The following is a 15,767-nucleotide window of genomic DNA, read 5'->3' as shown; positions in this document are numbered from 1 at the left end:
GATTGAAAATTCACTATATTAGGCAAAACTGCATATTCAAATGTGTATGTTAAGAGAAATTCACACAGAAATGCTGATGAGTTTTCGTGAGCACAACCTATGAACTAGTGTGGAGAACTGAACTGAAGATCGGAAAAATTAGAAACCAAAACTGACATATCCTCCCATCCCTACAAGTCAGACCACTGGTCAATCTAGCTCAGTACTGTCCACACTGACTGGCAGCATTTCTGCAGGCTTTTAGGCAGGCGCCTTTCCCAGCAAAAGTGCCAGCAATTGAACCTGTGACTTTCTTTGTGCAAAGCAGATGCTCTAGCACAAAGCCACAACTCTCCTCACCTGTCAAGGGCCATGCTGAGGAGGGCTGCACTGAGGAGGAACGGTGGGAACCACCCCCTCCCCCTGATCCTGATCCTGAATCTTCCCAGGAGCAGGAGGACAGTATAGATTTGGAACAGTGGTTTGCAGAGGGGCATAGTTCAGAAGGCAGAAGCTGGGGAATACTGGATAGGGAACAGCTAGCAGAAGAAACACTGGAAGTGAGAGGGTTGACAGATTCACAGTCATTGGACAGCATTCCTCCTCCCCAAAGTCGAGAAGAGCTCAGAAAGTCTCAGAACAGAAAGCGCAAAGGGTGCAAGCTCATATTACAAGATGTAGGAGTGAAGTAGATTAATAGGGACGGAGGGGGTGTAAGCCTTTACTGGGAGCACCGCCATGTTCTTTTGTCTCTCACTGTGATTGTTATAGAATCTAACTGGTAAGACGTTCCTTTCATTTGATTTTCTTATTTACTGCCACGGGGGAGGAAACCGATTCCCAGAAGCCTGACATCACCTTACCTTTCTGTGTATTCATTTCTGAATTTAATCTATTGATGACTCTGCATTAGCGACACCATTAGGTACCTTTTCAGTGCCCAGGTACAAGGGGAAAGAAATTCGGGGAGGTTTGAGCTGGGGCTACACTGAAGGCACCCACTCAATTCCGAACCATGATCATGCCGTGTTCTAAATCCCTACATGCGTACTCTCCAACATTTCTCCGATGAAAACAGGGACATCAGGAAGTTTCTCCTACCATCCCTGACCATTGACCATCCTGCCTGAGACTGGTGGGAAATGTAGCACAACATATTGTGGGGCACCAAGCTGAGGGTAAGCTGTTCTACACAGCCTCTCCCTCTCCAAATACTAGTCCAGCCTCCTTTATGTGAAGGCAAAGTATGAAAGTGTTTGGTGCGAAAGAAGCTTTCAGAAGTCAAGGACACCCTGGAGAGGTGTCTGGAAAGAAGGGCAACTATTAGGCTCAGTGGAGCTGTCCTGCTCCGGAATAACGGAGAAAGCTTTAGCATGATGGATGCTTCTTAAAAGTAAGGAATAGTTTGGCAATCCTACTTACAAAGCAAGCCAAGAAATTAAGTTGCTCATTGTAGCCATTGCCATTCCACTCTCCCGTTCGAGGGAGTTGAAATTAGAGGTGGGCAAACGGCCCACGCTGTGATTTGCGATGAATTTGGGGAAGGAAAGAAAACTGGTTGATTTGAAAAAGGTACTAGGGACTCCAACATGGACTCGACTGCTGCATTAGGACCTTTTAAGAGAGGCCTGGAGTCCTAGCTCCAAGACAATGACCTCATTGCCAGATGGCAAGGACATTAGGCCTTGGACACCAATTTATTTTTATTGCTCGGTTTCAGGGGCGGCCCATCGATGCATATCCCCCCGGGCGGCTTGTGGGGCTAAGAAAAATAAATGAACACAATATGGGAAATATGAAGGAATAACTAAACGTATCAGAACCATAGCATGGAACTTTTGGGATTTTGGCAGGGAGAATTACTGCAATCAGCGAGTGACTCAATAAAATTCAGCAGCAGTGAAAGGTTATGAAGAAAACAGGAAAGACTTGTAGGAGGGTATCGCTGTGGCAGCTATGTTTGCCCTCCTGAGGGCTGTGTGGCTGCAGACCTGTGCCCAGCAGTCTGACCTCAGTGGTCCTGCCTCTGTCATTATCTATTCGGCTTACCCTGTTGCTGCCACCCTCCCATTGTGGGGTTAAAGGTAAAGGGACCCCTGAACATTAGGTCCAGTCACAGACGACTCTGGGGCTGTGGCGCTCATCTCGCTTTAGTGGCCGAGGGAGCCGGCGTTTGTCCACAGACAGCTTCCGGGTCATGTGGCCAGCATGACAAAGCCGCTTCTGGCGAACCAGAGCAGCGCACAGAAACACCATTTACCTTCCCGCCGGAGCGGTACCTATTTATTTACTTGCACTTTGACATGCTTTCGAACTGCTAGGTGGGCAGGAGCAGGGACCGAGCAACGGGAGCTCACCCCGTTGTGGGGATTTGAACCGCCGACCTTCTGATTGGCAAGCCCTAGGCTCTGTGGTTTAGACCACAGTGCCACCCGCGTCCCATTTGTGGGGTTAGAGGGTTGGATTAGCTCTGTGTTTGCAGCATACCCTCCAAGTGTCCCTATTTTCCAGGGACAGTGCCAGAATCACAGAAGCCACCCCAGTTTCTGATTTGATCCCGGTTTGCATATCCCTAAACACTTTGTACTTTTGTCCATTTATTTTTCCTGATTCGAATTATAAAATGGTGGTTTCCTTGAGTCCAAATCAGAGTACCCCTAAACATTTTTTAAAGAAAAAAAAGCACTGGTTATTATTACTCTTACCCACATTTTTCCCTGGCAGGGAAAAGCTAAAGTATTGTTTCATTCCAATTATCTGTGGAAGGTGTTATACACGGTCCCTTCCCTTGCATTTTTTATTTACAACAACCCTGTGAGGTAGGTTCAGCTGAGAGGTTGCAATTGGCTCAAGGTGTAGATGTGTATATGATGTCTAGTTGTGCGGAGAGATCAAACACAGGAGAAGCTTCCTGATACAGAATAGCAGGAATCCCCAAACTTCGGCCCTCCAGATGTTTTGGACTACAATTCCCATCTTCCCCGACCACTGGTCCTGTTAGCTAGGGATCGTGGGCGTTGTAGGCCAAAACATCTGGAGGGCCTTAGTTTGGGGGTGCCTGGAATAGAATGTCCCTGTTTTCAGGGTCCCTTCCAATTCTATGATTCTATGATGTTTTTTGTTCACAATCCATCGGTGCATCAATTTTATGGAATAAATAAATAGATCCTTTTTTACATGAGCTTTCCAAGTTCCAGGTCCTCTTTGGGTGCTTTCCCAGCAGTCCTGGCTCTTTTTAACTGGAGCTGCCAGGAATTGAACCTATGACCTTCTGCATGCGAAGCACATGTTCTAACACAGTCTGGAAGGGGAATTTTGTTTCAACTGGGAATTTTCATTCCTCGTTCCCTTCCTGCACTCATCATGACTCTCTTCCATGCTCACGCACAAGCAGAAAGGAACCGCTCTCCTTTCTGGGCTGTCAGGGGTTGCGGAAGCCAAGGCACATGGCTGCAGAAATCGAGGGATTGAAATAATAAACGCTTCCCACTTCAGAGAGGCCCACGTAAGCAACAGCTTGCCAGAGTGATGAAGCGGCTCTTCGAAATGCAGCTCAGGCTGCGTTCGGCAAAGATATGGGAATATAAATCTAACCCTGTCAATCAGCGCCGTCCTCCGTGTTTTCACCAGGCCATATTCGGCTCCCACCTTAGTACGAGAGAGGTTGTCAGAGCGCTCTTGTTCTATTTATCTTCCTGACTTCGCCTCCCCTCGCTGCTTAAAGGACAGATTTGTTGTACATTGAATTCCTATTACCAGCTTGTCAACCTCCGGCAGATAAGGGTTTGGAAGAATTGTCCCCCGAGGGAAAAGGCTGTTCATTAACTGTCTGCTGGGGACTTTTGTGCATCTTTATCAGGACCTGCTTGCGTTGGCCCTTGACTTAATGAATAGCCGCGGAGCCATCGATAGCAACTGGATTTCCTGACAGGCCAGAGGTAGTGGCAGATATGAAAATGATCAATTCCCTCCTCCCAGCTGCTCTGTTACGTTGCCTTCCCAGATGCTTCGGCGTCTCACCAAGAGCCTCCAAAACTGCATGGGTGGGATCCAGCAATACCATATCATTCTACAGTGGGGGCCCTCAGGAAACAAGTGAAATGGACTTTTAATAATAAACTAGTGGTTTTCAGCCCGTTCAATAACGGGCGCTAGAATCCTGGGGTTCGGAGAAGCGCTTGTGCAGCGCTTCTCCAAACCCTGGGACCTGTCCTTGCTGTCGGTGGCAGGGGGACAGGAACAGAGGAGGAGAAAGCGCTGCTTTCTCCTCCTCCGTTCCTCTCCCACAGCCGCCGACAGGAAGCAGACATCCCAGGGTTCGGAGAAGCGCTTGCGCAGCGCTTCTCCGAACCCTGGGACCTGTCCTTGCTGTCGGCGGCAGGGGGACAGGAACAGAGGAGGAGAAAGCGCTGCTTTCTCCTCCTTCCTTCCTCTCCCCCAGCCGCCGACAGGAAGGACGCGCGCACTCTCCCCCCCCCCGCCTCCTCCAACCGCCGCTCCTCTCACGGGCCAGGGAGGGTTGTGAGGAGGCCTTCGCCGGCCTCCACCCTCGCTTCCCTGACGTGCCCTGCAGTGAGGCGGTGTCCGGCAGGAGCGGCGTTGGAGGAGGCAGAGGGGGGGAGAGTGCGCGCGTGCAGTCTCTGCTGTCCAATCCCTGTATCCCTAGCGCACATGCGCAGTGACCCAGGGACACACGGGACAGCTTGGACGCAGGGACAACTTGGACATTATTATATAGGATTACACCCGGGAGGGGAGGAGTGGTGTTAAATGATAAATGAGATTAGTCAGACGAAAAGAAATCGGCACCTGGTAGCTCATGCCACAGGTTGATGAACAGAGAGATCAAGCCTAATCTATCACAGTGATTATTTTTGCTTGGAAGGAGAGTGGACTAGTTCTCTACCAACTCCAGGCAAACTCCCAGATAGCTTCATTAGACAGGGAACCTGCTGAGCTGTCAGTCTGCCTGCCTTCCTCCGGCTGTTATTGACGCAGCTTTTAAGTGAGATGGATGCGGCACAGAATTCGGACCTCGTTATGGTGCAACGGTTCAAAGTTCTCGGGGGGTTTTATTCATTCGCCAGCAAAACCCCCGACTTTATGATGGGCACCGTGTTTTGTTGGGAGAATGATCACTCTGCACGATGCTTTGAGCCCTGTCTGATTCTTGGGTTCCTGTATTGGCGGGGGATGGGGCAGGTTAGAAGATAGGAGAGCAAGCTTGCCCAACCAGTGTCTATGCAACTATTGTGGCTGACGCCGGGATTAGCATGACCGAAGAAGTGGTTCTGTGCAATAGAACAAATGGGTGGGCAGAAGGAAAATAGCGAGATAGGGGGTTGTTGTGTGAGAGCTGAGCTAGAAGCAGGCTGGTAGCTGCAGAGACAGAGGCATGCTTGCTTTGTGCCAGGGGTGGTGTCATGGACTGGGCAGAAGAGGAACGGTGGAGTCTGCCTTCCCAGCTTGACCCTTCCAGGGAGGAGGAAGAGTAAGACAGTTTAGCTTTACAACAGGGGTTTGAGGGAGGTCACAGCTCAGAGGCAGATGAGGGGGAAAGTTGGGAAATCATGGGAGAGGAGGAAGCACCGGGGGGGGGCAACAGCTGATTGACACAGTGTCTGTAGAAAGCATTTCAGACCCCCCTCCCAGTACCCAGCGAGCCTTGAAAGTAGGAGAGCAAAGAGCTCAAAAACAGAGGGCCTGTAGCAGCACCTGTAGGAGAAACAATGAGATTGATGAATGAGAAAGTGGGAGAGATTGGGGAGGGGGGTGGAGATTCACTCAGACAATGCCATTATCCAAAAGGCTGGGTTCTATAGCCTCTCTGTGTAAAGACTGAAATAAAAAAAGGACGGTAAGAAACTTTCCCTTGTCTTTATACTTTCCTGGGCAACCAGCCGGGAGCCGCTGACAATAAAATATTGTGGGGGCCCAGGTAAGCCCTGCCTCACACAATCGATCACATGATGCAGTGCGCACACACCATTTGAATGGGAATGCCCTTCAACTTTGTGGGGGCACAGCCCCCTCAAATACTTTCTTGCTGTGAGCCCCTTCATCTTAGGCTCAGGTTTTATAGATATGTGGAAATAAATCCATATATCCATCATCCACTGACCTTCATTCCAAGGAAACCAAACTCTCAGTAAGGGCCAGGAAGCCATGCAGTCTCTCACTGCTCAGAGATTGGGGTGGCGTTTAGCAGTGCATAATGTGCAGACTCGGCACCACCACCCAACAAATCGGGTGGGTGTCAGGGGTCTGCCACTACTACCGTGTTGCTTCTAACTCACATTTTCTCTAAAATAAAACATCCCTAGACAGCATCTTAAAAAGCAGAGACATCACCTTGCTTACAAAGGTCCATATAGTCAAAGCTATGGTTTTCCCAGTAGTGATGCATGGAAGTGAGAGCTGGACCATAAAGAAGGCTGATCGCCAAAGAATTGATGCTTTTGAATTATGGTGCTGGAGGAGACTCTTGAGAGTCCCATGGACTGCAAGAAGATCAAACCTATCCATTCTTAAGGAAATCAGCCCTGAGTGCTCCCTGGAAGGACAGATCGTGAAGCTGAGGCTCCAATACTTGGCCACCTCATGAGAAGAGAAGAATCCTTGGAAAAGACCCTGATGTTGGGAAAGATTGAGGGCACTAGGAGAAGGGGACGACAGAGGACGAGATGGTTGGACAGTGTTCTTGGAACCACGAATATGAGTTTGACCAAACTGCGGGAGGCAGTGGAAGACAGGAGTGCCTGGCGTGCTATGGTCCATGGGGTCACGAAGAGTCGGACACAACTAAACGACTAAACAACAACAGAACACCCCAAACACAGCAACCTTTCCTCTTAGAGGAAATAATCATCTTTGCTTTCCTCTCAGCCCAGCCTCTTCCCATGATGCACTGGACCACTTGGAGCCCCTTGGGGGGGGGGAGTGATGATTTAGCCAGATGAATCATGTAACGTAAAGCAAGAGCAATTATTTATCTCTGGATCAGAGCAGGCTTGCTCTTGGCCAGCACCTGAATGGGAGGCTGCTCAGAAAACTGTTTATACTTCCCCGGACTCCTGGGAGGAAGGGCATAACACAAACTAAACAAGATTTTCAATAGATGAGTGTTCGAAGACATAAACACATAAAAGAATAGCCATGCTTTGTCCAAAACGAACTCCCATCATTCTCACCGAGATGGTGGGTTCTGACGCAAGGACCAAGGCATTGCAAACCATCTTCCCTGGAAAGAAAGAAGAGGAAGGGGGAAATGGATGTAGAATGTACCAAAACCAGACATAACCTAAACACACCCTCAGTAGGGAAGAGTTGCAACCTAGATCTGAGTACCCACCAGTTGGGGGTCTCTTCCTGACCCTGCTTTAGCTTCCTTAGATCTCTTGCTACCCGGAAAGCACCAGTCTGTGAAGTTCATCTCCGCACTGGAGTTAGAATAACAAAAGATGAGCTAAGTGCAACAGATGTCTGGTTTTGTTTGGTGGGTCCTTTTCTTCCACCTTCAAAAGACCACAGGAGTCCATTGTCATGTGAGGATCCCAACCAAATTGAAGCCTAAATCCATGCAGCCCCTCTTCCTTTCATCCATCCATCATCTTCCCTTCTAATCCTGTCTTCCTCTCTAGTCTCTTCCAGTGTCAAAATTTAGGGCCCTGTCTAATGTTACTCTACGTCAAGCTCTTACTCCAACCTTTTCTCTAAACCAGTGTTTCCCAAAGTGGGCAATACTTTGGAGGGCACTGGAGGGCACTGGGACGATCCAGTGGGGCAGTAGTAGCCTCAGGTGCAATTGGGGGAGGACATTGAATAAAAGTAAGGGGGCGGTGGAGGGACACGGGTGGCGCTGTGGATTAAACCACAGAGCCTAGGTCTTGCCGATCAGAAGGTCGGCAGTTCGAATCCCCGCGACAGGGTGAGCTCCCGTTGCTCGGTCCCAGCTCCTGCCAACCTAGCAGTTCGAAAGCACGTCAAAGTGCAAGTAGATAAATAGGTACCGCTCTGGCGGGAAGGCAACGGTGTTTCCGTGTGCTGCTCTGGTTCGACAGAAGCGGCTTAGTCATGCTGGCCACATGACCCGGAAGCTGTACGCCGGCTTCCTCAACCAGTAAAGCAAGGTGAGCGCCGCAACCCCAGAGTCGTCCGCGACTGGACCTAATGGTCAGGTGTCCCTTTACCTTTACCTTTAAGGGGGCAGTGGAAGCATAAAGAAGGAAAAAAATTTTTTAAAAAAACATTCATACAACGCCTCTCCTGGATATGGCAGTCCTGCTGGAGGTGATGGGTTTTCCTGGGCTTGGCTGAACCCTTTTGGGTGAACCAATGGCAGGGGGACTGTGGCACCAACCTCGACCCTCGAACGGATTGGACTGAGCTGGCAGGATTTCCAGGGGGCATTGAGTTTTGTTTTGTTTTCCTGAAAAGGTGGTGATAGGCCAAATAAGTTTGAGAATCTCTGCTCCAAACTATTTAAAAAAGCCCAAATGTTGCAGGGGCCCTTATTCTTATCCAACCAGGCTTCTGTAATATATTTCTGTTTTCTCTTTTTTTATAGTGACTGTGACAGTCGGAGGCAGACAGCATTTGCTTGGACTTTATGACACTGCGGGACAGGTAATCTACTGTCAATTCTTCATGTTATGTCTATCTTCAATGCGGCTGTTCTTCTCACGAAGAAAATGTTAAGGTTCTCCTTTCCTCCTTAAGGCAGGCAAAAATGTAAGCTTTTCATTTTTGGAGAATTGCACAAGAGTCACTTCATACACGCAGACACACGGTACAAAAAGTCTTGCGGCACTTTGAAGACTAACAAATTTATTATAACATACGTGTGATGATAAAAGACATCATAGGATTATGTTGCATTATATGATGTTCTAACTGATTTAGAGTTTGTATTGTGCATGTAATATTCATTTAAGAAATTTAAATGATATTAGAAAAAGAAAGACTAACAAATTTATTACAGCATAAGGTAGGGCTGCCATATTTCAAAAAGTGATTTTTTTGGCAACGTTATTTAGTTTTGGGGGGGGGGGTTGGAGGGGGGCAAAGTTTTTGAGCAAACCTTTTAAGGGAAGATGGCAAAAATGACACTGCTGACACGGGTTGCCAGGGTTTGAACCTGGGACCTTCTGCATGCAAAGCAGATGCCCCAACACTGAGCTAGGGCCTCTGCCCCTTACTCTTACATATCTGAGAAAAAGCCTTGCTGAATTACTTTTCAGCACATAGGATTGCACAGTACAAAAGCCTATCTTGGTTTTGCTGCAAAAAAAGTAAGCATGGCCACACCTCTGGAAATGATTATGTAATACTGCCAGCAGCTTACCATGAAAACAGGATCATACCCTCTCCCCAACATTTCTCCAATGAAAATAGGGACATCCTATTCCTTATCTTCCAACTTTTCTCAGATGAAAATAGAGATGTCCCCCTCCAACATTTCTCCGATGAAAATAAGGAGAAACAGGGTATTCCAGGATCAAATCAGAAACCGAGACAGCTTCAGTAAATCTGGGGCTGTCCCTGGAAAATAGGGACACTTGGAGGGCTGGCAGGGGCCGCCGTCTCACCTCCCCATCTCCCCTGGGATTTTGCCCTCGGCACAAGAGTCCAAGTGAATTATCCGACCTTGTGTCATGACAGCCAATTATCTCAGAGTCAAGCGTTGATGCCGCATTCCATGTCTCCAGCTCTCTTTCTGACATTCTTAATGGTGCCCCAAGCTTCACCTCTCCAAAGCAAATATTGTTAGGAAACTCAAAAGGCTTTGTTGTGAACCTTCTTGCGAGAATCTAGTGCCATCTCGTGGTCACTCTAAGCTGTTTTGCAGTTCGTCACATCAAAAAGTGTACAGCAAAGAAACCCTGACAGATGGCCATCTAAGCTATGTTAATTAATTAATTAATATATTTTATAGTGGAACCTCGATTTGCGACCACCTCCGTTTACGACGAACTCGCAGAGCAACCGCCACGGACCCGGAAGTATTTACATCCGGGTTCCATGCACGCGGATGCGCAGAAGCCATCTACGCAGCTCGCACATGTGCAGAAGCGATCTGCGCAGCGCGTGCATGCACAGAAGCACTCTATTGGCGCTTTGCGCATGCGCAGAAGCGTGCCTTCGGCGAGCGACGAACTCGGGGAGCAACCGGCTCCCTGGAACAGATCGTCATCATAAACCGAAGTACTGTACCACTGTATCGGAAATTTTCCATAAGAAAATAAAGGAAATGGAAAAGAACAAAATGAAAAGAAAAATTAAAGAAAAATACTTATTGTGATACAATATGTAATACAGGTTTATAAGTAATACAGTTATTCCAACTAATGAAAAATTACTAGCAAGATAAAAGCAACCCATTTGTATACTGCAAGCATTGTCATATTTTCTATCCATCGCTCAAAGAGGGCCATGGTTTTATGTTTCCAATGAATCAACATCAGTCTTTTGGCAGACAGTCAAACCCCATGGTTGGTATATGGTTTAAAATAATCTCACCGCCTGAGAATTTTACATTTTCCCCAAAGCAGGGCTTTTTTTCAGCCAGAACTCACCAGAACTCAGTTCTGGTACCTCTCAGGTGGGCACCATTGCCATTCTACGAGAACAAGGGAGGCATTCATGGTGAGTTCTAGAAAAGTAGTATTTATTTCAAACAGCTCTTGCCGTCAGAAACTTCTTCCTAATGTTTAGTCAACTGCCTGCTCTTGGCCCTGAAAGCTAATAAGAAAACACCTAGGTAACTCAATAATTTTTGACTTTATCATGTGCAAAAACGGTTGTGTGGATGCTTAGAATCAAAGAATTGGGAGGAATCAGAAAGGTCATCTAAGTTTGCTGTTCCAAATAACCATTTCACTGCTGTTGCAATGCTGACATTTAAATTCTTTTTCTGTCTGGCAGGAGGACTACAACCAGCTCAGGCCCCTCTCTTACCCCAACACGGACGTGTTTTTGATCTGTTTCTCCGTGGTGAACCCTGCCTCGTACCACAACGTCCAGGAGGAATGGGTGCCGGAACTGAAAGTCTGCATGCCCCATGTGCCTTATGTTCTGATAGGAACACAGGTAAAGGACAGAGGAGCTCATGAATGGCTGAGCAGTCTGCAAAACACTGGTCTCGGCCGTGTTCACACTAACTCAGCCAACTGGGATAGCTCAGTCAGTAGAACATGAGACTCTTAATCCTAGGGTCGTGGGTTCGAATCCCATGTTGGGCGAAAGATTCCTACATTGCAGGGGGTTGGACTAGAGGAGCCTTAGAGTCCCCTCCAACTCTACAACTCTCTGATTCTAGAGTTGCAGCTGCCACATGATAGTCTCGCTTTGTGGCTGTTACAATGCTCAAATAGTGTGATGATGAATAGACAGACAGATAGGACCCAGGCAGAAGGTGAGGGATGCCATAGCTGTGAACAAGCCTTTAACTTTTCTTTTTTGGGGGGGGAGTAACAACTTTATTGAAAGTTCAATAATACATAACTATATGTGCGCCAAACATGGTGAGACGCAAACAAAAAGGAGAAAAGGGGGGAAAATAAACAGAACCCGTGCAGAAGGGAAAACCAAGGGGGGGGGAGCCCAAAACTGTATATTTTACAAGGTTGTTATTATTCTATACCAGATCTTAACCTATTACAGTACAGTAGTGCCTAGACTTACAAACTTAATCCATTCTGAAGGCACCTTCATAAATCGAAAAATTCGTAAGTCGAAAAACACCATTGGAAACCCAATTTCCCATAGGAATGCATTGAAAACGGAAAAATTCGTAAGTCGAAAAATCCCTATCTAAAACCGCCGCGGTTTTTTCCCGGATGTCAAGACATTCATAAGCGCGCGGCCATTTCCCCCCATTCGCAAGTCGAAAAATTCAGTTGTTGAGTCGTTCGTAAGTCGAGGTACCACTGAATTGGTAAGAATGGATTCCAAAAATCATTAAATTTGTCCATGGCAAGTCTGCGTTTATATGCAAGTTGTTCATATGTTGCAAGCTTGTATAAGTCTTCAATCTACTCGTAGAAGGGAGCTGCATTTTTATTTTTTCCAGTTCATCAATATCAGTCTTTTTGCTGCGTTCAGGGCATGGAGGAGAGTCCACTCGCTTTGTCCTTTTGTAAGGTTCCATGTGCTGGGTATATAATTCAAGAGGATATTTTGCTCTGTACAGTTCTGTTGATAGTTTCAGTTACCTTCTGCCCAAAATCTTTCAATATGAGACTATGAAAAAACATGTTTTAGAGAAGCATTATCTCTATTGCATCCCCAACAGTTAGAGACCTTAGATAGCCCTTTTTTCTTTTCTTTTTTTGAACAAGCCTTAAACTTTATGTCTGCTTTAAACTCCTAGATTGACCTGCGAGATGATCCAAAAACCTTGACTCGATTGCTCTACATGAAGGAGAAGCCCCTGTCTTATGAACACGGCATCAAATTGGCTAAAGAGGTACTGTTGCTCCCATTAAACCCAAGAGCAAAGACAAGGGCATGAAAATCACGCATATCTTGAATGATTGAGCCAGGATTCAATCAGGCAAACTAGACCTACACCTGATTTGGGCCCTGCACCTTCCTTGTAAACTAAGCCCAGCTTGTATATATGTCTGTATGTATGCAATCCTGCCTTTTCCCCAGTCCAGGACTCAAGGCAGCTCATGCAGATAAAACAGAGCAATCTAAAAACCTAGAAAAGGCTATCGTTACAAGTTCTTCATAAGTGCCTGTACATGCAGATTTTACTTGCACTCTGTCCGTATTTTTCTTCTGAGAGAATGAGAAGTCCACGGAAGAGAGAAAAGGATGTTTGATGGCTTTAGGTCAAATAGAACCTCCATGTCCATGGATAGTCTACCTGTGAATACCCATTTCTGGGGAGCAACGGTAGAATATAGATAGATAGATAGATAGATAGATAGATAGATAGATAGATAGATGATAGATAGATAGAGGCATCTAGTCTTCATGCTCTGCTCGGAGGCTACTCCTAGAGGCACCTAGTTTAGCTGCCATGGGATACAGGATGTTGGGCTAGGATGCAAGCTAAAGTATAGATCAGGGGTCACCAAACTAAGGCCCAGGGGCCGGATGCGGCCCAATCGCCTTCTAAATCCGGCCCGCGGGCGATCCCGGAATCAGCATGTTTTCACATGAGTAGAATGTGTCCTTTTATTTAAAATGCATCTCTGGATTATTTCTAGGGCATAGGAATTTGTTCATGGTTTCCCCCCCCAAAAAATATAGTCCAGCCCTCCACAAGGTCTGAGGGACAGTGGACCGGCCCCCTGCTGAAAAAGTTTGCTGACCCCTGGTATAGATAGATAGATAGATAGATAGATAGATAGATAGATAGATAGATAGATAGATAGATGATAGAATTATACGCTGCCCATCTAACAGGGTTGCCCCAGCCACTCTGGGAGGCTTCCAGCAAATAATAAAACAACACTAAAACATCTTAGATAGCTTTAGACAAATTCTTGGAGGAAGACAGAGGACTCTTCTTTTGGCCAAGATAGTCAAATGGAACCTCCTTGCCTGGGGGCACTCTACCTTTCAATACCCAGAGGTTATTTTCTTGCCACCGTCGCTCAGGCCTGTCTGTCTCTCTCTCTTTTTTTATCCGTTCTAGATCGGTGCCCAGTGCTACCTGGAGTGCTCAGCCTTGACTCAGAAAGGCCTGAAGGCCGTCTTTGACGAAGCAATACTCACCATATTCAATCCCAAGAAAAAAAAGAAACCCTGCGCTGAATGCGGCAGCTGCTGTCGAGTTGTATGACGACGGCCGGAATATTGGAACGGAGTTGGGCTGGTGTTTGGCCAGAGTCTTCCCATCCCATAATTTCACACCTGCACAAAGGATTGAAGGACATGACCGGAAAGGAGGCATCTTCAAAGGGAGATCTTCCCCGTCTGTGAACCCTCCTAAGCTTGCGCCTTCTCTTCGCCTTCTCACATCTTACCTGCTTTTTCCCTAACCGCTACAGAGCTGTAGATACAAGCAGCTGGTCCATATCGTGGTCACTTTTCCTCAGACAAAGCTAGCTGATAAAGTAAAGCAGCTGAGAGAACTCTTCCTGCCGTGTCAGGATCCGTGGTGGGCCGGGGGGGAAACCGGGAAAATATCTCCAAGGATCCTGCAGCAGAACTGAGAGAATCCCTAGATTCAGTAATTTGTAGCGTTCAGCAACAACGAATGAATTGATTTGTTCCAGTATGAATATTCAATCACGAGCGAGCATCAAAAGCTAAATCAGGCAGGCAAATAACTCTTCCAGAGTTGACCGTGTTAAGATATTGATGCAACATTAGAGATCCTGTTTTAATCTGCTTTTTTATTAATATTCCCCATTTCGAAAAGAGCCTCATTTCTTGGGGAGGAGGGAAATGATGTGGCATGAAACTGACATTTACTGTATTTTGTCTTCCTTTTTATAAATTGAGCATTATCCAACTAGAGAGCCATCAAAAAGTATTGCCATTTTACCCTTGGGCATCTGGGATTGTTTTGTTTTGTTTTGTACTAAATGGAGTACCACACAACCGAATTTTCTTGCTTATAAATGGCTAGAGCCAGGGTCTGGAAGTTGCTGCATGTATATCCTGAATGCAGATCTAGTTCCCTCTTCACCCAGTTGTTCTCGCTGTTGTTTTAAGATGTAGGATCCCAGAGCTGTCAAGTTGGAAGGCACTCCAGGGGTCATCTAGTCCAACCCCCTGCAATGCAGGAACGTGGTTTCTGGGAAATTCTGAACTGCTCATTGAACAACCTCAGACAGGATATCGTAGAGTTGAGGAAGGTTCAGAAAATGGTAATGGAAATGATAAATGGGATGACCAACTCCCCTATGAGGAAAGGTTATAGCATTTGCTGTTTTTTTGGATTTAGAGAAAAGGCGAGTTAGAAGCAACACAACAGAAATGTATAAAATCATAAAGTGGGTAAAGAAAGGGGTTTTCTCCCCCTTTCTCCTATCACAACAAAGGTGAATCTTGGAATATTCAGGACAGATAAAAGAAAGTGCTTCTTCACACAGCGCCTGATTAGAGTGTTGGGCTAGGACCTGGGAGGCCAGGGTTCAAATCCCCACTCAGCCGTGAAGCCTTGGGTCTTTCAACCTAACCTACCTCACAGGGCTGGTGTGAGGATAAGATGTGGGGAAGCCAAGCAGGTTTGCCAAGTTGAGCTCCTTGGAGGAAAGGTGGGATGGAGACGTAATAACAAATGATAACAATCAAATAGCTAAGCAATGGAATTCATGCCGACTGTGTGTCGTGATGGCAACCGATTCTGTTGGTTTTAAAAGGGGATTAGACTAAGGTTACCAGTTGTTTTTTTTCAGTGAATCCGGGACACTTTTCAACTTCCCTACTAAATAGATGGATTTTGACAGGGAACTGATTTGCAAATCTGGGGACTGCCCCAAGGAAACGGGGACGTCTGGTAACTTTGTTGTTGTTGTTGTTGTTGTTGTTGTTGTTGTTTAGTCGTGACTGACTCTTCATGACCCCATGAACCTGAGCATGCCAGGCACTCCTGTCTTCCACTGCCTCCCGCAGTTTGATCAAACTCATCTCGTCCTCTGCCGTCCCCTTCTCCTAGTGCCCTCCATCTTTCCCAACATCAGGGTCTTTTCCAGGGTGTCTTCTCTTCTCATGAGGTGGCCAAAGTATTGGAGCCTCAGCTTCAGGATCTGTCATTTCAGTGAGCACTCAGGGCTGATTTCCTTAAGAATGGATAGGTTTGATCTTCTTGCAGTCCATGGGACTCT

At 46.7% G+C, this 15,767-nt stretch overlaps 1 protein-coding gene across 1 annotated transcript in view; it reads left to right on the top strand.

The window, feature by feature from the left end:
- Positions 1–14,543, top strand: part of RHOJ (ras homolog family member J) — a 51,446-nt gene extending 36,903 nt beyond the window's left edge. The window contains exons 2-5 of the mRNA XM_035104390.3: positions 8,546–8,604; positions 10,903–11,067; positions 12,350–12,445; positions 13,628–14,543. Coding sequence (XP_034960281.1) covers positions 8,546–8,604; positions 10,903–11,067; positions 12,350–12,445; positions 13,628–13,774 — 467 coding nt within the window. The 3' untranslated portion in view covers positions 13,775–14,543. The remainder of the gene's footprint in view (positions 1–8,545; positions 8,605–10,902; positions 11,068–12,349; positions 12,446–13,627) is intronic.
- Positions 14,544–15,767: the final 1,224 nt, after the last annotated feature.

The sequence above is a fragment of the Zootoca vivipara genome, chromosome 1 (genome assembly GCF_965207765.1).
Source record: "Zootoca vivipara chromosome 1, rZooViv2.hap1.1, whole genome shotgun sequence".
Classification (NCBI taxonomy): domain Eukaryota; kingdom Metazoa; phylum Chordata; class Lepidosauria; order Squamata; family Lacertidae; genus Zootoca; species Zootoca vivipara.
Note: the sequence above shows the minus strand (reverse complement) of the source record. Positions and strands in the feature narration are given on the sequence as shown.